The sequence below is a fragment of the Monodon monoceros genome, unplaced genomic scaffold (genome assembly GCF_005190385.1).
Source record: "Monodon monoceros isolate NGI ecotype Baffin Bay Population unplaced genomic scaffold, NGI_Narwhal_1 Super_Scaffold_16, whole genome shotgun sequence".
In the NCBI taxonomy this organism is placed as follows: Eukaryota; Metazoa; Chordata; class Mammalia; order Artiodactyla; family Monodontidae; genus Monodon; species Monodon monoceros.
This window is the reverse complement of record NW_021703772.1, coordinates 69,278,499-69,302,238: the sequence shown is the minus strand read 5'-3', so window position 1 is coordinate 69,302,238 and position 23,740 is coordinate 69,278,499. Positions and strand designations below refer to the sequence as shown.

General features: G+C 38.1%; 1 protein-coding gene across 1 annotated transcript in view; it reads right to left on the bottom strand.

The window, feature by feature from the left end:
- The window catches only part of IFIH1 (interferon induced with helicase C domain 1), a 55,976-nt gene extending 32,874 nt beyond the window's left edge, over positions 1 to 23,102 (bottom strand). The window contains exons 1-3 of the mRNA XM_029225661.1: positions 22,246 to 23,102; positions 14,954 to 15,122; positions 10,328 to 10,468 (exon numbers count right to left, since the gene is read on the bottom strand). Coding sequence (XP_029081494.1) covers positions 10,328 to 10,468; positions 14,954 to 15,122; positions 22,246 to 22,701 — 766 coding nt within the window. The 5' untranslated portion in view covers positions 22,702 to 23,102. The remainder of the gene's footprint in view (positions 1 to 10,327; positions 10,469 to 14,953; positions 15,123 to 22,245) is intronic.
- Positions 23,103 to 23,740: the final 638 nt, after the last annotated feature.

Genomic DNA, 23,740 nt, shown 5'->3' with positions numbered 1-23,740 from the left:
TTGCCCAATGCATGGCATGGCTGGTGATCATTGTAAAGCTTTGTAAACAAGAAAACAGTACTGTATCCATAGTGTTAAGTGAAATGAAAGGTTTTTTTTTTTTTAAGTTTTCATTGTAATGTCAAGTTTTCTATCAATCTTGAAGTAGCTTATCTTTCCAGGAAAAAAGTTAGAGATTATTTTATTTTGCTAACTAACATCTCTGCTTTCACCCACAAACTTTCACTTACTTTACTTTTAAACATCCACACTGTTTCTTTATAATTTTTATTTTATATTAGAGTATAGTTGATTAAACATCTGCACTAAGTTTTAAACATTTTCTGCACACAAATAAAAGAAGAGCATTTCTATCCTTCTTAAAAATTAAAATTAATTAAAATTAATTGCAATAATTTGGCTAGAGATCATTATGAAAATGAAAGTGAACATATAGAGGTCTATTTCTTTGTCATTTTAAGGACATATAAATCTCCAGTTTCTCAACACAAAAATAATTTTGTTTCCTTGGCAGCAAATTCTTATTCATTTGATATTTTTTTTGATTTCATAGAAGAAGAAGTACTAAAGGAAATAACTCTAATAATTAAAGAAAATATATTCTCTCCCATAACATTGAGAATACCTTTCCCAGAGATTTTCTTCCTGCATTCACCTAAAGAAATCATGTTACACACACACACACACACACACACACACACACACACACACACACACCAAAGAGCCAGATCAAAAATGTGTTATGTGGGGCTTCCCTGGTGGCACAGTGGTTGAGGGTCCACCTGCCGATGCGGGGGGCGCGGGTTCGTGCCCCGATCCGGGAGGATCCCACGTGCCGCGGAGCGGCTGGGCCTGCATGTCCGGAGCCTGTGCTCCGCAGCGGGAGAGGCCGCAACAGTGAGAGGCCCGCGTACCGCAAAAAAAAAAAATGTGTTATGTGATGACAAAATTAAGCCAACCTATTGAGTTTATAAGCCAAGAATTCCTACAGTTGATTATATAGGATTATCATGTTTCATTCTTTGTATCAATATTTTTCACAGTATCAATCTGGACTTATGTCCTAATGAATAGTCATGTGTCTATGATTTTAAAATAGATCAGATAAATAGTCAATTGGAGACTGGGTGTTCCCATGAAAAGAACATGTGCTGTGGAGTCAAACAGATCAGTCTCCAGATCTGAGCTCAGCCACTGCTGACAAGTGACTTAATCTTTAAAATTTTTAAAAATATAGACAGCAGTTTCTACTTTCTCCTTTATCTTGAGAATGATTCTGTTAGATCAAGGAAATAAATCTTTAAGAGAAACAAATCTTAAATTCTCATGAAGTTGCTGTTTAAATGAGCTTTGAATATTAGAGTTAGATTATATAATAAGTTTAGTTAACTTTTAGATAGGTGTCATTTCCTCTAGGAAAAATATCAAAGCTAGCTATGAAACAGATTAGAAAACACTGGTGATTCCTGTTAAAGAAAAGCAGTTATTCCTATCAAAATCTATTGGAATGAAGAAAAACAATTCTCATCCAGTTAAAAGATAGGATTTCTAGAATAATTTTGTAAACAACACAGTACAGAACAGCTTTGCTTACAATAATAGTGTCTAAGACCAGTCCATAAGCCATGGAAAAAAACTGCCTCATTTTATAATCACATCTTGAATAGCTTACTAATATGGAAGAAATATTAACTTGAATCTGAGAAATTTTATATTTAACATCTTCTGGAACTTTAAATACTTTAAAATATTTTTAAACCATTTAGAAGCCAAAGAAAATTGAAATTAAAAAATTTCAATTGAAAAAAACCTCTTCCTTGAAAGCCTTTTTAGATCTATTCCAATGTAAAGTATGCCCTCTGCTGGAGAAATGCTATTATAACAATTAGTTGATAAGTATACTGTTTATTCAGCCCAAGAACTGAGTGAGTTTCACTAGATAAGAAGACACAGATTGGTTCTTCTACCCCTACCTGGTAGTGTCCCTCCTATTTTCAGCCTAAGATGCATGTCTAACTCCACAAAATATTTCTCCTCTTACCCCTCGCCTCAGGCTCTCAGTCTCTTTGCTGGAAAATCGTTTTGCATTACATTAGGAAGGGGGCCAAGCCTCTGTGCTACTGAGAAAGAGGAAGGGCACCAACAGATCCATTCTCCTGAGAGGTAGTGCTTACAGGGTCTGCAAATAGTCTACTTTCACTTGCCAGATAATGGTATATTTATTCTAGTTCTGACCTCATGACGCACATCAGCTTCACTTCTTCAATTATCCCCACCTTCCCTCCAGTTGCATAATCTCCAAAGTCTGGAACAGCAAAGACCACCCCTAAAGCTTCAAACACATGTGCACGTATGGGCACATACACAGATTCATGAGCTTCTTAAGTGTGCTTACTGTCATACTAATAACACCTAATTCCTTTCCTTTTGAAATAATCTTTTTTGAGAGGAGATAGAGGACTTTTATTTTCAGCATCTGTATATGGATTTGTGTGTGTGCGCGCGCACACACACACACACACACGCTAACATTTTGGTCTGTCAGACTCTGCTCTCTGTGCTGGGGAACATGTGTTCCCACAGAATGGAGAGAAGCCACCTCCACCCACCTTGCATATTCTCTCCTGGATCCAAGCTTCTAGGAAATGAGTTCCCCAAAGAGAAAAAAAAAAATCTCCTAGAACCACAGGCCCACGTCACTATCCATGGAGCTCCTGTGCTCCTGTTTATAGAATTCACACTGCTGAAATGTTTCAGCCAGAATTAAATTGGAATTGTGTATATTGATGTTGGCTGAAATTGTATCATCCATGCCCTTTAGCCTTTGGACTTGGGTCTCAAAGGGAAAGATGATGATTCAAGTACAGGGTTGTGGGGATAACCACACCCACTAGAGTGACCCATTCATTCATTGCTAGTCAGCAGCAGAGGCAAAAAGTCCAAGAGCAGAGTCAGTTAAGAGTGATAAGCCTGATGACCACATGGGAAGTAAGTCTTGGCAATCCAAAGTGGCAAGATAGAAGACGATGAACTGGAAACCTCTTTGGCTGGTAGGCACCCTTAAGGAAGAGCTATTCAAGTTAAGTAGACCTGAGGAAAGTATGGGGAGAGATTTGTTTAGAGGTATCCTGGTAAATATTCAATAGCAGCTCTTGGGGAGAAAACAGCGACAATTTTAAAGCGTTTGCCAATATTGCTGGTATTCATATTCCCACCATGGCTGATTTCAAGCTACCAGCATGACGTCACCAAGTGGAACTGGGAAGACACTTGCACACTGGGCTCCTGCAAGCTGGAAGGAGCCCATTCCAGCACCCTGATGGATACATCCCTCTAACTAAGGACTTTCCCACAAACGCCATCTGAAATAATCACACATGCTTTGGGCTAATATTCCATAATTGTCCAAACAACGAATGATAAACATTTAAGTGTTGTTTTGCCTTAGGACAAGGCTTTGTAAAAATCATAGTAAGAGAAACCCACTAATTCTCATTGATCCTAGAAGCCTTATCTCCAGCCACCCTCCTCCATAAATGTTCCCCTCTAATCCAACTGTTTCCCTACCCACACTTTTTATAAAACTTTGCTATGTTTATTACAGCTGGATTTTGATGTGTTTATTATAGCCAGATGAATTTTTTATAGATTTTCTTTCCTAGAATTTTAGTTTTGCAGCAAAATTGAGTGGAAGGTAGAGAGAATACCCATATCCCCCCACTCCCACATAGGGATAGCCTCCTCCATTATCAATATCCCCTCAACAAACACACACACACACACAACACATTTTGAACTTTCCTATACCTGCACTTTTGCTCATGGTGTCCGTGTAACGGGAAGTGTTGGCTACCACTTCTGTTTACAGGTCCAACACAGGACCTTCAAGGTGCAGATGAACTGTCTCACATTCCTCCTCTCTGGTAAGCTTTCTCTAAGTCTTCCTTCTTTCACCAGACTTCTCCCCTCATCCTTTAATACCTTCTCTTTTGCTAGAGATAGATTACTGTCTCTCTTTGAGGACATAAAACTTGTTTTCTTGAACGGGATTATAAACTCTCTGAGGGTGAGGACAATACCCCAGTGCTTGGTTTTCTCAATAATATGACCTGACCAACTCATTCTTAGCTTCTAGTTCTCATTCATATGCCAAAATAGAGAAGGTAAGGTCTAATGATCAAATTAAAACCACTGCTTTTGTTAAAACTCTGCTAAAAAAGCTTTAGGCTTGTAGTCATAAAAAGATGTCATGAAAATAAATCCAACATGTATTAGCTGCGCAGTAAAGAGGTTTCTCTCCATCAAAATACTTACATTCTCACTCCTGAGATATGAACAGTCACCCTCCTAGAACTATTATGCAATTGGAGGTCATATAACTAACCTAGATGGCTCTTGGTGGGTTTCATATAAAATACAAACCTATATTATCCTTTAACAAACACCAATATCAGCATCTGTAACAGCATCTCTTCCCCCCTCTCCCTCTCTCTCCCTCTCTCTCTCTCTCTCTCTATCTCTCTTTCTCAGCTCATAATAATATTTGCCTTTTGGATTGCCGTAGTAGTATTCCTACTTCCCAATAATTAATGTAACTAAATTTAGAAAAAATATAGATGTAAAGGAGAGCTATCTTAATTCAGAGCAATCCTGTAACAGTATGGGTGATCTCCCACAGTATTATTGCAGACTGCTACATCAATTATCTTTCCCACTAAGCTCTCAAGGTCTATGTGGTATGTATTTCTAGAGATTCTAAAAATCTCTAAATTTCTAGAGGTTAGTATTATAGAACATTATTCTGGTTCTCAAGTGCAAGGATAAATTTTGTGGCATTTTTACAGAGATTACTATAGACCAAATCTAAGATTGGACTTCGGTCTATAAAAAGGGAAAACAAAACAACAACAAAAAAAGTGCACTAACAGATTGGGCCAGAAAGAAGGAGGCTGTTTTATAAAGGTCAATTTTTAAACCCCTCCTACAGAAGATGATCTATGCAAAATATATCCACAATATATTCCAAAGCATAATGTCACCGGATAAACCTAAGGAGTGGAACATATGGGGGAATATGAGAAAGAAGGTACTAAAGTCTGAAAACAAGCAGGTTGGTAAGCTCATTAGCTTGGGTGGAATTTTAAAATCTTCACGTGAACGAATATATAAATCAAAATATACACATGCACTCACAGTCATGCGCACTGTGTATTCACACATGGCACACTCACCCTGTACGTTATAATCGTCCACCCTGGAACAGTGACATTCCATTCTCTTTATAAATGTCAAAGCGCCCTCTGCTGGCCAACCTGCGGTACTTGCATTTTCTAGTTTCATAACAGGGAGATCAACAAAGGATGATAAAAGAAATTTGGGGGATTTTCTGTGGAACTCTGCATAAAAGTAAGTTCATTCCAAATAGAGTAAATTTTATTATTTCGTTTTGAACCTCATTTGCTTTATTTTTTATTTTATATATGTCATTAATTCCTAAAATAGTATATTAAAAAAGTCAATGTAAAATAACCACTCACTTATTTTAAAAAAGCAACAGCAGCAGACAATTAAAAATGATTGCATAACCAATTTTACTGTAAGCCTATAGGATTAACATAAACCAGATAACTGTGTATTTTCTATAATTAAAATATTTTTAATAGAAGAAAATGAATGTGGGCATTGTGCCCCTCTGATGTTTTCTAGGGAAGTGTGGTCTAGAGAAACACCAAAGTTTTCCAATAATTTCTTGTTAGAAAATGACCAGTGACCTCAGAAAGCAGAATTATTACATCCAGCAGTAAAATTCTATGAATAGTCTGAGAACTATTCAAATATCCTTTATAAATGGTTGTATTCATGTGGAAAAAGCAAATTTTAAAAAATGGGGTAATCTTAATTATTAACCACTTTTTAATGGGAAGAAGTTGAAAGGAGAAAGGAAGAAGAAATGCCAGCCTCTGATGCGGAGGCATGACAAAATCCCTGTCCAGAACTGTCCACTAGGGAATTCTCATCTACCACCCCAGGCTGAAGGAGAGATTAAATTTGGTGATTAAATCACTGATTTAATCACTGAAGGAGTGATTAAAATTGGTTTCAGTGTGGGCCACTATTACTAACACTAGTGTGTCTTACCTGTCAGGTGTGTTAAGGAGTAAAAAAGGCTAAAAACAATATATAAAGAATCTTTGCATTAAAACTATAAATAATTAACATTTGTATCCACAAAGACTATTATGCACTGAAAAACAATATTTTAGAAACTGATGTGGAAATAAAAATTAGAGAAGTCTTAATTTAAAATCAGAAATAATTCAAGTCACATTTTTTTGCCTATGAAAATTCATATTTATAGAATGTGTGTAGCTTAAGTAATAAGTTTCTTTCAATGCTACCTTGGTAACTGTATTTGAAATCTAAACCCAATGTACTGAAATTCAAAATAAAGATTATATATTGTAAATATCATTAAGATACACACAAAAAATTATGCAAATAAATATTACAGATTATTGAATATTATCTTATTTATTTTGATGGTTAATCCTGTAAAAGAATGCCAACATAGGCAAAATCCTTCTACAGTTAATTTTGCAACAAAAACTTCAGTCCAAAGAACTACAATAACTTCTTTGGTTTAATGATACTTTACAAGTCATTTACATCGGTAATTCTTTGTTCTGAAGAGCAGCAAGAAAAGAAATGAATACCTGGAATGATCCACAACATCTATCAGAAGCAGAGGCAAAGGCCTAAAGCAGAAGCACTCCATTTTCATAAATTAGTTACCCTTTCTTACTGCTCTGGAAAGGACCAGAATGCATTGGACGAACCTGTTCCCAAATCCACATGAGAAGTCCAGACACCACAAGAACCTTACAGACTAGAAGACTGTTAAAGTCTGTGAATTGGATGGAGTCCTCAGATTACTGTACAGTTTGTTGTACTCTCACATGTTCTCAGATTAGTACACATTTTAATAGTCTGTACTTTTCTTTCACAGCACTTACTGTGCAGCTATATAGTGACTACCGTTTGACATGCCCATCATTTGAAAGCTCCATGGGAGCAGAAGCCACATCTGGTTTGCTCCACCACAATATTTACAGTGCTGAACACTGAACAGTGCATGCCTGACACATGATAGGAGTTTAATAAGATTCGTTAAATGAAAGAAGTGAAAGGAAGGGAGGGAGGGGACCCGAAGAGGGAAAAACAAACCCCTTTCTGTCCCTTAAGGCCATTATTAAGATCCAGATTTTTTTCACTTTGATGCAGCTTTAAGTTTTATATTAAATAGTAAGAAAACAGATTTTTTAAAAAAGGTTTTGTCTTTAATTTTGTCCTTGTTGAGACTCAGAATGCTCCACAGATAAATAAACTACAGGCTGACAAGATGCATTAGGTTGGCAACCTTGGATGAAAAACCTTCATTTGAGATGCAGGATCAATTCCCAGCCTCAGTTCTGGCTTCAATTCTTTCAGTGCGAATTTAGAAAATAGCCAGTAACCCACAGAGGTGTCAGGTAGCCTACCAAGGAAGTTTATTAAAACGTGAAAAACCCACATTCAGGTAGTAGTTTTGGCATTCCTACGCAATCATGATTTCTGAAAAAAAGCGCAACTGCTCAAATGAAAAAAAAAAAAAAAAGGTCCTCTAGAATTCAGGTTCAAAAGCTTTGCTATTCCGCACAGTAAACCTTGCTACTTAAAGTGTAGTCCAAGACCAGCAGTAGCAGCATCACCTGGGAGCAAGTGAGAAAGGCAGAATCTCAGGCTCCATACAGAACCTACCGAATCAAAATCTGCGTATCAGTAAGACCTCCTCTTCCAGGTGACACATAAGCACACTAAAGCTTCAGAAGTATTCCACTAAAAGAACAAACACCTTAAACAAGGCTAAATAGCAGGCAAACTATAAAAAATCTTGATACCATTTTATGACAAAAGATTGCTATCCTGTATATTTAGCTAATTCACATAAATCAGCAGGAAGAATATAAAATACCCTAATAGAAAAATAGGCAATTAGCAACAACAAAAAGAATGAACTTGTAAAAACATTTTTCATTAGAAAATAATTCAAATTCAAGTAGTAAAATACCAAATTGGCAAAGTTTAAAAATAATATCACCCACTCTTATAGAATAGACTTCAGGGCAGTAAGTACTCTCCTGTACTGTTAGAGCACATGTAATTTGGTACAAGTTCCTGGAGTGAAATATAACATTAAGTACCAAATGTCTTAAAACTGTAGAAATCATTGATCCAGAAATTTCAATTATGTAATATGTTTTTAAGAATTAAACTGGGTGGGGTAGGAATGGATTGGGAGTTTGGGGTTAGCAGATGCAAACTATTATATAGAGGATGGATAAACAACAAGGTCCTACTATGTAGCACAAAGAACTGTAGTCAATATCCTGTTATAAACCATAATGTGAAAAAGCATGTATATATATAACTGAATTACTTTGCTGTACAGCAGAAATTAACACAACATTGTAAATCAACTATACTTCAATAAAATAAATTTTAAAAATTAAAAATAAATTTAAAAAGAATTAAACTGAGACATAAATATGAAGAGGGTTATGCAGCATTATTCATGATGTAGAAATTTGGAAACATCCTACATGTTCAACAGTTGGTTAATTAATCATAAAGCATCCAATGGATAGAATTATTATTCAATTGTTAAAAACCATGCTGTAGAAGAACATCTAATGAATTCAGGAGAAATGCCATTATATATAAACATCCAGGTATGTAAACAAAACGGGATACCCAAATGTGAAGAGTAATATATCTTACTGTAAAAGTGTGCGCGACTTTTTCTTTGTAGGTTTCTATGTTTTCCAAATCTCCTGCAATGCAGCTATATTACTTTTCTGAGTCGAAAATAGTATACTTTGTAATAGCGTGCTGGAGTCAGCTCATACAGCACAAGAACAATTGTTAAATTTTCTAGAATTTCATGAGCCAGTTGTTAATGTTAAGCGCAGGCAATTTTAAAAATTAAATTATATGGACTTACTAAAAAAATTATATTAAAACAAAGGTAAGGAATACTTAAAACTCATCAATTTCTAATCATTTTACTAGATTTTACAATCATCAATGATGTTGAGGCTATTTAAGCCTATTGTTTCCGTATAATGGAAATGGCAAATAGTGGTGCGCTACTGCACATCTCTTCCTGACTTAGTGTTCAGTGACATTATGTGGGCACTTGAAAGTAGCCTTAGTGGGAGTATTTACACCATGAAGATTGGCATATGCTACAAATCAGGGCTTTTTTCTTTTCCTCCGAGAGCCACTTGGTAAACATTTACCAGCACACCAGACTTCAACCTGACTATTTCTAGTGAAAAATGAATGTGGCCATTTGGGGGACAGAGGGAAGGAGAGAAGGATTCTCCTATTATGAGCAAATTAGGGAGGGGAAATAATTAAATTAGTTTGATTCTTCCAGGGCTGTTTCATATCTAAAAGGTGGACATGGTGGATCAAGTACCCACACCAATTAGTTACTGAAATTCAAACAAACTCCTGTTTAGCACTCATTCATTTTCTTTTCTAAAGCCTTGGTTTTGATCTCTATAACCCAGTTGAACCTCTCTGTGACACGCCAGTCCGTAAAAAGGGGAAAACGTAATGGCCTCATTTAATTCTCAGAAATTTGGATGAGTCAAACTAATTCATGGGGACTTCCCTGGTGGTCCAGTGGGTAAGACTCCATGCTCTCAATGCAGGGGCCTGGGTTCGATCTCTGGTCAGGGAACTAGATCCCGCATGCTGCAACTAAGAGTTCACATGTTCCAACTAAGAAGCCCACATGCCACAACTAAGAAGTCGCATGCCACAACTAAAAGATCCCACGTGCTGTAACGAAGATCCCACGTGCCACAGCTAAGACCCGGTACAGCCAAAATAGATAAATAAATAAATCAATCTTTTTTTAAAAAACCCACTAATTCATGTATTTGAAAGTACTTCGAAAATCATGAAATGCAGGACTTGCTTATGATATTTACCACATGACAAGGACCATGGATATCTTATAAAATAAAATTAGAACCCAGTGTGCTCATGTTCATAACATATTAATATTGCATTAGTTTTAAAACATTTTTAGACACAAAGAGCAATTATTTTCATTTAATCTCCTCCAGAAATATTATTTTAACATAAATACTCACAAAACCCCAAAGCCCAAAATTTCTCCCTCTGTTTAATAGATCCTAATGCCATCAATGCAGCAACTGACTTTTCCAGAAGTAGTTAATTAGTGCATGTAAAAGTATGTGTGTGTCCCAAGTACCTGAAGCTACAGAAGAATCTGCAAAAGACGGTTCCAATGAATTATTCTCTATGTCCCAGGCCTCCAGACTGGGCTGATCTGTGCCTAAAAGGAGGGGCTCTTTGACTTCAGGACCATCTTCTGGTGATAGATTCTCAGACTCTGTGAATAAAAGTATTAGAATATAAACAATAGTGCCATGCAAGTTTTTATACAGTATGCATAACTGTCATTGTTATTTTGAAAACAGAATAGGGGTTCCTAATAGAGATTAACCTGAATATACTTAAATACTTTGAAATTCTAAACAGAATGTAAATTGTATTGCAATGCAAGTTTTTATACAATATAAAGAGCTGTTATTTTTATTTTGAAAACCAAGTGGGGTCCCTAGTAGAGATCTGCCTAAATATACTACAATACTTTGACATTTTGTAGGGCTTGGAACATGTTTTTATGTTGTGACAAAGTATTTTTATTTTTATATGAACACAGTGAGTAATTCTTTTGTGATGACTAAATTTTATCTAAAAAGCCAATATAATAAGTATTATGCTAATCATAAGTGTGACGATTTCCTATCTGACCATCAACTTTAGGAAGTAAGCCCCTTGTTCAGTGATACAAAGTCACATGTAAGGCTGCATTAATGAAAATGCAAACTTGGTGGTAGTTTTTCTTCAGCTTGTGCTCTAGCCTTTTTGTTCTCTCACTGCGTGTTCTACACGAGATGTACATATGCTTTAATGTCAGCCTACATTCATGTATTCTGAATTTCTGGAGATTTTTTTTAGAAATTTAATGAAATATTCTGAATCCTTCCTTTCCTTCCCACCATTTCTTCCACCTGACCTTTTTTTTCTTCAGCCAACATGTATTGAGTGTTTTCTTAAGACTTTTGAAAGAAAGTTACAAAGAAAGGCAAGAGTTTCTGCCCTTCTGAAGTACAATGTGTCAGAGACTGATGCCATAAAGAAAACTTCTTAAAGTATCATTTTCGATTAACCCATCTTAAAGAATAAGGAGAAAATGTATGCTGTGTATGGAGAATTTCCTGAAGAAAACTGTTCTGACTTTGGAGTTTGTCTTTAGACAAGATGATTTTATAATATTTGTAGGTACATATTAAGTATGTTTGGGGTTTATAATAATAACAGTCAATTTATTTTGTGCTTTACAAATGTTAAATCTTTTAACCCTCAAAATAATCCTGGGTAATCAGTAATATTATTTCACAGAGGAGTAAACTGAGGCACAGAGAGGGCAAGTACCCGGTGAAAGTCACACATCCAGGGACATGAAGGAGCCAGGACTCATTAAGTGTCAGGATCCAGAGCCCAGGCCCCTGTGTTAGTCAGCATGGGCCAACATGATAAAGTACCATAGATTGAGTGACTTAAGTCACAGAAAAGTATTTTCTCACAGTTCTAGAAATAGGAAGTCCACGGTCAATGTGCCAGCAGGTTGGTGTCTGGTGAGAGCATGTTCCTGAGGTTGCAGAATGTCACCTTCTCACTGTGAACTCACATGGTGGGGAGAGAGAAAGAGACAGAGATCTCTCTTCCTCTTCGTATAAGGCCTCAGTCCTATCAGATTGGGACCCAACCTTTGGATCTCATTTAACCTTAATTACCTCCTAAAGACCTAGCTCCAGATACAGTCACATTGGGAGTTAAGGCTTCAATATATGAATTTGGTGGCAGGGGGGCTCGATTCCATCCACAGCAGCTCCTACCACAGCTAACTTTGAATAATGACAGCTAACTTTGTTCTGGGCATCAAGACCTGCTAGAAAAATGGTTAGATTCCCTTAATAATATGTACAGGTTAGCAAACAATATTTAAATTCCTGACTCCCCTGATTGGATTTTCAGTGGAGGACATGAGAAGTAAGCCCTACTTATTTGGAATGAGTTGGTCAGAAGCACCCTGACTGCTGGTAGGGGTAGTGAGAGTGTAAGGATGCTGAGTCCCAGAAGGGGATTGCATCTTCCATCCAACCTTCAAAAGAAGCTTAGAAATCCCTTTCTACTGGGCTCCCTGTCTTTGTAAGAGCCCACATATCTGGGGTAACATCCATCATCACCCACTTTGGTTGAAAGAAGGAAAAGCCCCAAATGTAAGAGGATCCTGTCAGGGGACCAGGGAGGGTGAAAAGGATGATGGATAATTGGTGCCACTTTTTTCTTTTCAGAAGGCCTTTATCCCTTTTATAAAGTGTTTGGCCTTGGCCAGCCGACATTACGTGCACTGGCTAGGAGAGTTTGGATAAACTAGTCCCCAAGCCATTCTGAAACAGACATGTAAAGACTTAATCATAATACGAAGTTATGGCATATTATAAGGAAAGTAAAGAGGAAGGCATGTGAATATTAGATGAGGTATATGATGAGGTGTGTTATTATACAGGTATTACGTGTATATATACTTTACCTAGGATTGCTATCATTCAAAGCATTAGAATTTGAAAAATCACATTCGCTTCCAACAAGGCACCTTGTAAAGTGGAACTTAAAAATATCTTAGAAAGAAATATGTTGTATGTAACTTGTTGCTCCGCTCCCCCTCAACAAAAAAAAGACAGAAATATGGCGAGACGTTGTCTATGTCAGGAGAAGCTAGAAGACACTTAGAGTTGATCTTTTAGACTTTTTCCTAAACTAGTACACAACCATAAAATGGGTAAGTACCCTCTACTTTGGGGGATGGATATAACAAGGTCTTTTGTGATCTGCAAGGCTGCTCTTTCTAATATCCCTCGATACACTGAGGCCAAAATTTCCCAGGGAACAAAAAAGTTGAGACTGCAGTCATTTCCCTTTGAAGTTCAAGTCCTAGGGTGTTTGTCATGGATGGAAATGGTCCCACGAGGTCTTGAAAGGGAACTCATCATGAGAGGGTGTGATCTGCACTGGGGTCCAGCTCATCCTTGAGGTATGTAGGAGAAATTTGGCCCCATTGTTGTATGTAAGTTTGGCCTGAAGTCCCTTTAGAATTAGCAAACTGGCATTAGAGTTACATTGTGGAAATAATAGCTGGGCCATAATATATAAACGCAAAAGAACCCATAATCTTGATGTTGCAAGCAAGTGGCACCACTGAGCCCATTCCAGAGAACTGAAGCAAAATCAAGGTGCTTCTACTGAGAGGGATTTTTTTTTAAATACAGTTACACTTTGCTGTGGAAATAGAAACAATGACAGTAGAAACTGGGAGACCTGCTAGTGGACAGATCATGGAATTACTGCTTGGCTTTTGAAAGCTGGGTTAACCACATTTGGCTGAATAAATCCCCCTCAAATCCCTAGATAATCTCAAAAAGGGGAACCTCTTGAGCTTTTCACTTTGTGGCCATCCCAAACATATGACACCATACAGCATTTGCTTTGGGCTGAAGCAAGAAGACCTTCCCTAAACATGGATTACACTTCACTCCCCATGATTCATTTACACACAGGTCCATTAATACTATTTTGTAATTCTTCTGGGCTTTTCAATATTTCATAGTAAAAATATTTGTGCGTGTTTATGTTTGTCTCTCTCGCTATATATACATATACACACACATACGTACACACTGTTGTGTGTATGTGTATATATACACTAGATATATATACACACAGATATATATGTGTATGTATATTGTGTGTATTTCTAACCACTGAGCAAAATTAAGCTATTTCATAAATAATACAGCATAAAATCATAATATGCTGTTTACTCTAATAATTTAGTAACTATCTGTTTTTCTTTTGCATAAGTAACTTAGAAAATTGTTCACTGTGTTTTTTATTCCATTAGGAAGTGTGGTTTATGGGAATGGGGACTTTGTACGTCTCATTTAAATCCATATCCCCAGCACCTAGAACAGTGTCTGGTACTCATTACATGTTGATTGAATAACTGACTGAATAAAAGAAATGAAGTAAGCTTGAAATGATCATAATCATTTAAATTATATATAATTGTGAATAAATTATACCAATTATAAGTTGGTAATCATTCATTAGCAATTAAACTTCAATTTGTCTTACATATGATATTTTTAAAAGCACTTTTAAAAGCACATACTCTGTAAAGAAAAATAAGATGGCAGATTATGTTAGATTTACAAATGATATATGTGAAAGAGCTCTAAAATGTTATTTTTATTATTAGAATTGAATACTTTTAAAAACTCACAGAAAGTAACACTGTGATATGTTAGCAACTACAGACCTTTTATCAAATGTTTAATAAATGCCTTAAAAATTTATATAAATGTCCAGAAGACTATGCAGCAGTTGTAATAACCACTAAAATATTTTCTTCCAATTTATTTGTCTAGGCAATGTTAAAATTATCTTGATAAAAATCTCAGACAATCACTTTGTTTCCAAAATAAGATGGGAAATGGAAAACATGTTGGACAAGGAGTCAGCTGCCAATATTCCAGCCCAGCTTGCTGAGTGCTGTGGTCTTTGGAAGGTTCATCTTTTCCCAAGCAGCAGTTTCCTCATTTGTAAAACGAAGAAAACATACCTCTCAAAATCGCTTGAAATTTTGATTCTACATACCCTAGTATTTGGCACTGTGTCTACAGGTTTCATTAAACTCTCAGTCACTAGGCGAAACGCAAAAACCCTTCCTTTGCAGAATTAGCAATACCTGCATTGCTTTCATAGCAATCGGTGCCTGTTAACTCCTGGGCAAGCGCATAGTTTCCTGTTTGCCTCAGCACAGTCACAAACGTAGAAAACCAGTTTTCTTTCTGCACTATCCTTTTCAGTAGCTCTCTTACCCCTGCTTCATTTCCATTATTTTCTGCAGCAGAAACCTGTTTTAAGAGAAAAGTAGAATTAAAGAAGTCCAACTATCTTATGAATAAATTTAAACAGGAACTAGCCTTTAGAAAAATTGCACAATCAAGCATATGTATAAAGGCTCATATTCAAATACTAAAGAAAACAGCAATACCGCTTACAGAAATTTTGGATTCTAGGGGGAAAAAAATCCCTGGGCCAATCCCCCTTTTAAATATACACTATTGAGATATTCAAAGCTGACACTTAGGAAACATGTTTTACCTCCGCCATTCTGAATAAGGGATGCAAAAGAAGGCGTCTTTAATTTCTAGCCATGTTATGTCTATTTGCATCAATTTCTTTCTGTATATCTAGGGCTTGCTATATCTTTTCAACTCATGGAGTCTATAAACAGGAAATCAAACATTTCTTATCCGACCTCTCTTTCTTCACTATTACCACTATGGAATAAGTAATTACTATCAGAGATTTATATTCTTTAATATTTGTATTATTTATTACTGCTATAATATATTTTTTAAAAAATTTGTATTTACTTAACATTATAAGACATTTATTTCTATATTCCTTTTTTTAAGTATTGGGCAGAAGCATTTCTATATCCATTCATTACTATTTTTAACCTTCATTTAATTTCTCCTTTAGATTAATCTAGTAAATCTTTTCAAATGTGAATCATTTGTGTAATCCTTATTACAGTGCATCTCCCCAGTTCTTAATACAGCACCAAACATTTGGAGAAAAGATCACATTTAGACCAGAAAGAAATTAGGCAGGACACCATCAACTTGCTGGGCCATTAGTCAAGCCACTTCCTCTCCAGACCTCAGTTTCTACATGTGTAAAATGAAGCAACTGAAATGAAATTACAGCATTCGTCCATCCTAGCTTCATGTTAGAATCACCTGAGGAGCTTTAGAAAATACTGATGTCTGAAATCTACCCCCAGAGATTCGATTTGTCCATGGGGGGAAACCAGAAATTTTTTTCAAAAGCACCTCTTGATTCTAATCAGCAGCTTAGGTAAGAAGTACTAACTTACACACTCTCAAAGGTCTTTCTCAACATTTGCCCATCTTTACATGTATAATACGGACTATTCAGCTAGATTAATTGTTTCCTACGAATTTGTGTATTTTCTAGTCCTATAAATATATCCAATAACCATTTAATTTCAGGAATTCACATTTTTGGAACAATGTCTGGTACAAATTCAGTGTTTATTATTATGATGACTGGGAAAAGCATCTATCTTTACAAACATTTCACCAGCAGACACTACTTAGTACAAGATTATACCACATGATTTCTACCCAAAGAATATGTTCGTTTCATCAGCTAATAGATAATTATGTTATTATACATGTTTTGCATATATCAGCCCAACAACTCTGAAGAAGATACCGATATTAACCCATTTTACAGATCAGAAATCCAAGGCTCAGAGAAGTCCAGTTACCTCCCTAAGGCCACAAAGTTAGTAAATGGCAGAAGTAGAATTAGATCCCAGGCATTGGCTTCAGAGGCTGAATACTGCCTTACTGAGCTGTAATTATAGCTGGTAATTGTCTCCAATTTTAAGTTCATTTTCTGACAAGAAGTGGTTAAAATGACTACTTGACTTAATAAAATTTAGGCGATTTCAGTCCATCTCCCCCACAGCATTTCTAAGCAGATTCTTGCTCATTTCCTACTTTTCTTTAATTTCGTTAATTTTCTAATGGAAATTCTTTGTCTTCTCTGATGTTTGTAACATCTCTATTTATTACCTGCTAATTTAAGCAGTAGTCTCTAAAGATGCTAAATGAGACTGGTTTGAGCACCTTATTTTAACTCAACCATTTCCATTTTTAATTATCTCAGCCTTTTATCAGCTTTAAACTCATTCCACAGAAGTAGTAATCAGAAAGCATTTCTCTAAAATGAACAAGTGAAGCACTGTAATAAATACTTATACTTAAAAACCTAAGCATATTATATCCGCTAAATTTTCTTTGACTATTAACCAGTTAGTCGATCTTTACTGTAGAAGTATATTTGTCAAGCTTGCTTTGTCCTTACTGAGTTCAGGCATTTGAGAATCATTATGCCATTATTTCCTGCAAGTATTTTTATTATTTGAATGTGGAACTACATATATAATACCCGTGCAATTTTAGCAGGGTCATCAAGATTCTGAATTTTTAAGAAATCTTCCTAGTTTGGGTGCTAGAAAGTACATCAATTCCCTTTAAAGCAATCACACGATGTTTTTTACTTAATCTGTCCTCCTATATATAAGATCCCAATAGGGCTTCCCTGGTGGCACAGTGGTTGAGAGTCCGCCTGCCGATGCAGGGGACACGGGTTCGTGCCCCGGTCCGGGAAGATCCCACATGCCGCGGAGTGGCTGAGCCCGTGAGCCATGGCCGCTGAGCCTGCGCGTCCGGAGCCTGTGCTCCGCAACGGGAGAGGCCACAACAGTGAGAGGCCTGCGTACCTCAAAAAAAAAAAAAAAAAAGATCCCAATATATACACTTGATTACTGAAATTCTTGGGAAATGAATATTTAGACTTGAGCCTGAAACAGGACATATAATGATTCCCACTCATGTTCCTTCCCCACTGAATGTATTCTCTGAATATGAAGTTTAAAATGTCTATGGATACATTGTTAACTAATTTATAGAGTGTAAAATAAATATGAGTTTGTGGGCAATACAATTCAATGCTTTCATATCCTGAATTCTTTTTTTTTTTTTTTTTTTGCGGTACGGGGGCCTCTCACTGCTGTGGCCTCTCCCGTTGCGGAGCACAGGCTCTGGACGCGCAGGCTCATTGGCCATTGGCTCACGGGCCCAGTCGCTCCGTGGCATGTGGGATCTTCCCGGACTGGGGCACGAACCCATGTTCCCTGCATCGGCAGGCGGACTCTCAACCACTGCGCCACCAGGGGAGCTCCCTGAATTCTTTGATCTATGTTTTTTCTAACAGAAATCAGTAGAGAAACCAAAGATATTTCGTTTAAGCACTGGCTTGCCAACACAATTGTAAAGTTAGATAAAAATGCTTTCTTCCCCCTCAGAACAACCGTAGATAGCTATTTAAATATAATGGTGACCTTTTAATATAGCAGAGCTCAACCCTCAGTACCAGTAAATCAGGAAGCAAAACTCTTACATTAAAAACAAAGAATTTTTAAAGAACAAGTTCCCTCCAAAAGTTAATGTCTTTCTGAATGACTATGTATTGTCACAATGACATAACTAAATTCTTATTTGTACTTCTTGTTGCTAATAAAATTCTTACCCATACTAATTTACCTGACATTACAATGAGCTAGAAGGAGATTAACTCTAATACTCAACTTCATGTAGATGGAACTGGAGGGTTTCTAGTTGGACTGGTGATATTATCTGCGGTTCTACTGTGTAAATGAAAGGTACAGAGTGTCTTCTAGGACTATAGATGTTTGATGCTTTGAACTGGGCAGGGCTGAAACATGCAGCTTACTTAATCTGTTCAAATTGATATTAAGACAGTGTGGAGGGGCTTCCCTGGTGGTGCAGTGATTAAGAATCCGCCTGCCAATGCAAGGGACACGGGTTCGAGCCCTGGTCCAGGAAGATCCCACGTGCCACGGAGCAACTAAGCCCATGTGCCACAACTACCGAGCCTGGGCTCTAGAGCCCGTGAGCCACAACTACTGAGCTTGTGTGCCACAACTACTGAAGCTGGCGTACCTAGAGCCCTTGCTCTGCAACAAAAAGAGAAGCCACTGCAGTGAGATGCCCGCGCACCACAATGAAGAGTAGGCCCCGCCTGAGGCAACTAGAGAATGCCTGCACAGCAACGAAGACCCAACACAGCCAAAAATAAATAAATGAATAAACAAATTAATTAATTTTTTTAAAAAACACTATAGAGATGTTTACATGATCCACAGCTCATGGCTGTCTAAGTCATGGATGTGCTACGATGTCACTTAGCATCTAAATAGAAGCAGGCCAGTACAGGGACACCCCCTTGCTGTTAGGGAGCATTCTATTATAATGATCTATAAAGTGATTCTTGTATTTATTGCTGAGTCCTCAGTGTCTGCAATAGTGCCTCACATATACTAGACATTCTTTAATTATTTGTTAGAAGAATGAACACTGATCAACACTGCATCGTAAACTCCATGAAAGCACAGACAGTATTTGTGTTATTCTCTAATCATGTCAGCACTAGCATGGTGTCTGATGCAAGGTGCCGCTCCATAAATTTAAACCGAATGAATGAATAATCAGTCAATTAAATAAAGTTCTTTGGGTACCTGCTGGTCACAAAACTAAATCTAAGATCATGTTTTTAGAAGCGCTTATGTAAGAGGGGCAGGGATTGGGAGGTGGAGGTGAGAATCCAAGACCAAGTAGAAAGTGTCAACCGGAAAACAGGAAAAGCATTAAAATAAAATGTTTTTTAGAAGTTCTGATTTCTTAGTTAAATGCTATCTTAAGGTGTCAAAAAAGCAGATTTGGAGATCTTATATTCATCATCCACCCATCCATTCCCCAATGCCTGGCAAGGCAATTCATTACTCCAAGTGTTTTCATTTCTTATTCCAGACAATTCCTTGGAAATAAATCCAATCAATCAACACCCATTAAGCACCAATATTATACTTAGTCCTAACTGGGTTCTGGTTTCATCCTTAGATGAAAAACATTGTTTCTCCCTCAAATCACAGTTTAATCCAGGGACTTTAGGAGGCAGATCTCAATTTCAACATGGGGTATTTACCTAAATCCCTGAAACTTTAAATTCACAAGGAAATGTGACCAAATAAATAATAGAAGTCACCATCATAACCAAACAGCTCTTTCTTATTTATAAAGCTTTTTCATAAACACTATTTCTCACTCATGTTCAATAAAATACTGTGAATGAGAGAGGAAATTATTATTATGTCCATTTTCATGGGTACACTTAGGATCAGGAAACAAATAATGTAGTCCAAAGTAACGCAGATGGTAAGAAACAGAGATAGATCTCAAATCCAGGTCTTGCCATTCCAAATTCTCATGCTTTCCCCACTACACTTTGCTGTTATACGATAAACATTCCTCAAGGACCCCATATCAACATGCTGTGGATTCTTCTAAACCTAGTGGTGCCTTTCCATCATCCGCCATTGATTCCTTTTGAGACTGATGGTACCTGTAAAATGACGTGTACAAAAACTATTCCAAAGTTTCACGCAGACACTATTGCTCCTTTGAAAGCCTCAGATACATAGCTCCTCTAGCTTTCAGGGCCTCCTTTGAAATACGACTCTGAGGGAGAATTTGGGTTGCTTTGGTCTTAACTGCTACCACTACACAAATGTCCCTTTACTCTATATCTTCTTTGTGTCAAATCCCTTGCATTCCTGCTAGCTGCCTCCAAGCTTGCCAGAATCAAGAACTTGGATAAAAACTAGCTGGCAGAAATTCAATCCAGGCAAGACAAAAGTGATGCTGATAGGCAGACATATTTAGAGTAAATAAGGAGAAGTGCTGTTTCGCTGGCAATCGGGACATCGTACCCACCAAACATAAACAGCTTTGTGGTGTTACTGGACTCTGTTGCTTCTGGACTTCCTAACAGCTACTGTGGCTGGAAATGCCATCTTCCATCTCCAGCTGGCTTGAAGGCTGCATACTGTCTTCCAAATTAAGTTTCTGCCACAGTGATGTACACATTTGTCATATCCAGCTGGACTACTATAATGCGTTCTAGCTGGTTCTCAATACACAAAACTACATAAACGTTACCGACAACAGTGTAATGTAATTTACTAGTTGGGAAAACCAGTCCTCAGAATTAGATGCATGCTTGGGTCTTTGGACAGGCCCTATGGCTGTCAAGTGGACGAAGGAGTATTAACTTTAGTCACTAAAGACCAAGTCACATCATAGGCTGATAGGAGTCCCGTGCCCAGAACTTTGTAACAAGGATACAAACAGTTGATGAATTAAAAAGAAAGAGAGAAAGAAAGTGTCAAAAATCATAGCGTGTTAGACTTTGACCCTCAAAATGGGTTTATTTGCCTACATGCCTTTCAAAATAAGACTTTTGACGCACACCCTGAGTAAGTCAGATTTAAATAGGTAAGCATTTCTATACTCCACAGGACATCCTCGCTCATTGAAAAACAATGAACAATAAAACATTAAGTGTAAAGTCACCTGTAAAATTCATCCTGTCAAAATGCCACGTAAAAAGTCCACTATTCTTTTATTAATATGAAAAACTGCAACTAGCAACATATTTTTTCAGTTAATTATCTCCAATTTTTGATTCCCAGAGAGTTGAAACTTTGAGTAAAGAAAAAAAAAGTGTGTGTGTCTGTGTGTGTGTACTATGTAGTTTCCCCATTTGGACCAAAATTAAATGGTATAGTGCATAATATAGGCCAGAGATTGGCAAATGTTTTGTTTAAAGCCCAGATAATAAATATTTTAGGCTTTGTGGGATATACGTCTCTGTACAAATGCTCTTAAAGCGCAAGAGCAATCATAGCATGTAAATGAATGAGCACTGGCTGTGTTCCAATAAAACTTTCTTTATGAACTGAAAATTTAAACACCATTCTTAGCTTTCGGGCTGGATTTAGCCCATGGATCATGGTTTGCTGATCCCTGTTCTATGGAACTTTATAAAATAAGACATGAAATTTCACACCATCAGGAACTAAATCCCTAGCTCTGCCAATGTCTTCCTGGGAGAACTTCGGCAAGCTATTTAAACTGCCTCAGTTTTCTCATCTGTAAAACGGCACAGTTAATAACATAAAAAAACCTCAATAGATTATTGCGAGCATGAACTCTGATAATACATTCTGCAAATGATACTAATTGCACACAGTAAGTGTTTAATAAATGTCGTCTATTAGCATACATTATTATTCTAAAGTTAACTCCTCTTTAGTTTATTTCAGTGAAAGAATTAGAAAAGTAGCCGTTTTCAAAATTATGTTTTTAAAAGCCTAGATATTCTCTTCTCAAGGAGGGATCCAAATTTACCAAAAGATATCAAAGAACATTTGGAATGGGGCAAATGGAGGAACAACCCCGAGTTGCAATACCTGTATCTGCCTACAAGTCCAGCTCCATTTGAACTCACACCTACCCGATTTCTGTCTTCAACTGTCAACAGCTCTTCCATCACACATCTATCCAAGACATCTGTAACCAGAAGCTTGTCCACCAGTGTGGGCTGAAGGAGGTTCAGCAATTGGAGACACTCATCGTGAGCATTCTCAAAGGATGGAGAGGGCAAGTCCGTGAGCTCAGGGTTCACGTAGCGGGCGGCTAAGGGGTTGCCTGCTAGCCGGAGGGCATCCACAAACATCCTAGTCCAGCCGAGGGGCCAGACCCCCTTCTCCAAGGTGTTCAGAAGCAGATCAGCTGCCTGCATGTTCCCGGTGGTGGCGGCCGTCCTCTGAATCTGCTCTTTCACCTCTGCAGGTAGAAAGGTCAGGTAGTCCAGTACTGGCTCCACCTGGATGTACATTTTCACTCGGGCCCTGAAACACGAAATGAGATAGCAGAAATTCTTGTCTGCCGAATACCCATCCGACGACATCTTTCCTTCTCAGAGGCCGGAGAAGATTCTCCCCAATAGACGGACAAGTTGCTGTTCTCAGCTCAGCGGATGAGATGTGTGGCCCGCTGCTTTGGAGCGGCAGGGTCTGCAGCGATGCTCCTGGCAACGACGGGTTTGCCTGCACGACGCCCAGGCGGGCGCGCGAGGGCGCGGTCGCACCTGGGCAGGCGGGCAGGTAGGCAGGACGCGGCGGCGGCGGGCGCTCGCAGGGGCCGGGGACCGGTGCGCCTCGTCTGCGCACTATGGTGGAAGCTTCTGGGCCAGCTTTCCGCCAGGCAGTTATATAGTTTGCCTGATTACGGTTTCTGTTTCGATTCTCTTCTTCAGGACTTTCCACACGTAATCCGCCGGGCGGGGAGTGTCTGGTCTGGGAGGAGCCACCCTTTGGTCGGTTCCGGTATGCGCAGTCCTTCGGTCAAGGGCCCTGTGGGAAAAAGAAAAGGAAAGGGAATTGTCTCTTCCAGCGAGTAAGACAGCAGCGCTCCAGCAATGCCAGCGGGTATTTCGTCTACCTTGCAGGGTTTGGCCTTAAAATTCAGACTTCTTTCCCAGGGCCGTCTCGCATCACCCCTTGTCAGCTAAGATGTGGAGGGGGTGCAAGCGCGTGACTGGGGGCTTCCCAGCCCAGAGGGGAAGAGAAACTGCCACAAATCCTGATGTCAGCAGCAAGGTGTTAGCCTTGGCTGGTGAATGCAGGCAGCCCCTGGCCGCGCCTGAGTGGTAAGATTACAGGGGACAGGCAGAGAGATGAAGCTAAGAAGACATCTTTTCAGAGATGTGTTAAGCCCAGAACCCCAGGATGAAGTGACCTCTGTACCCTTTCCAGAACAAACCTGCCCTTCTGTGGGTCCCCAAGAAGTAACTCTTTGGGAATTTGTGGGTGGGTATGCAAAAGAGCAAGTAATGATAAGCAATTAACTGTATCGCCTCATGCATAGATAGTAGTATTTATTTGGCTTTGACCAAGGCCTGGTGACAGATGCTGAAGGACTTGAACCACCAACTCAGCTTAGGAGGA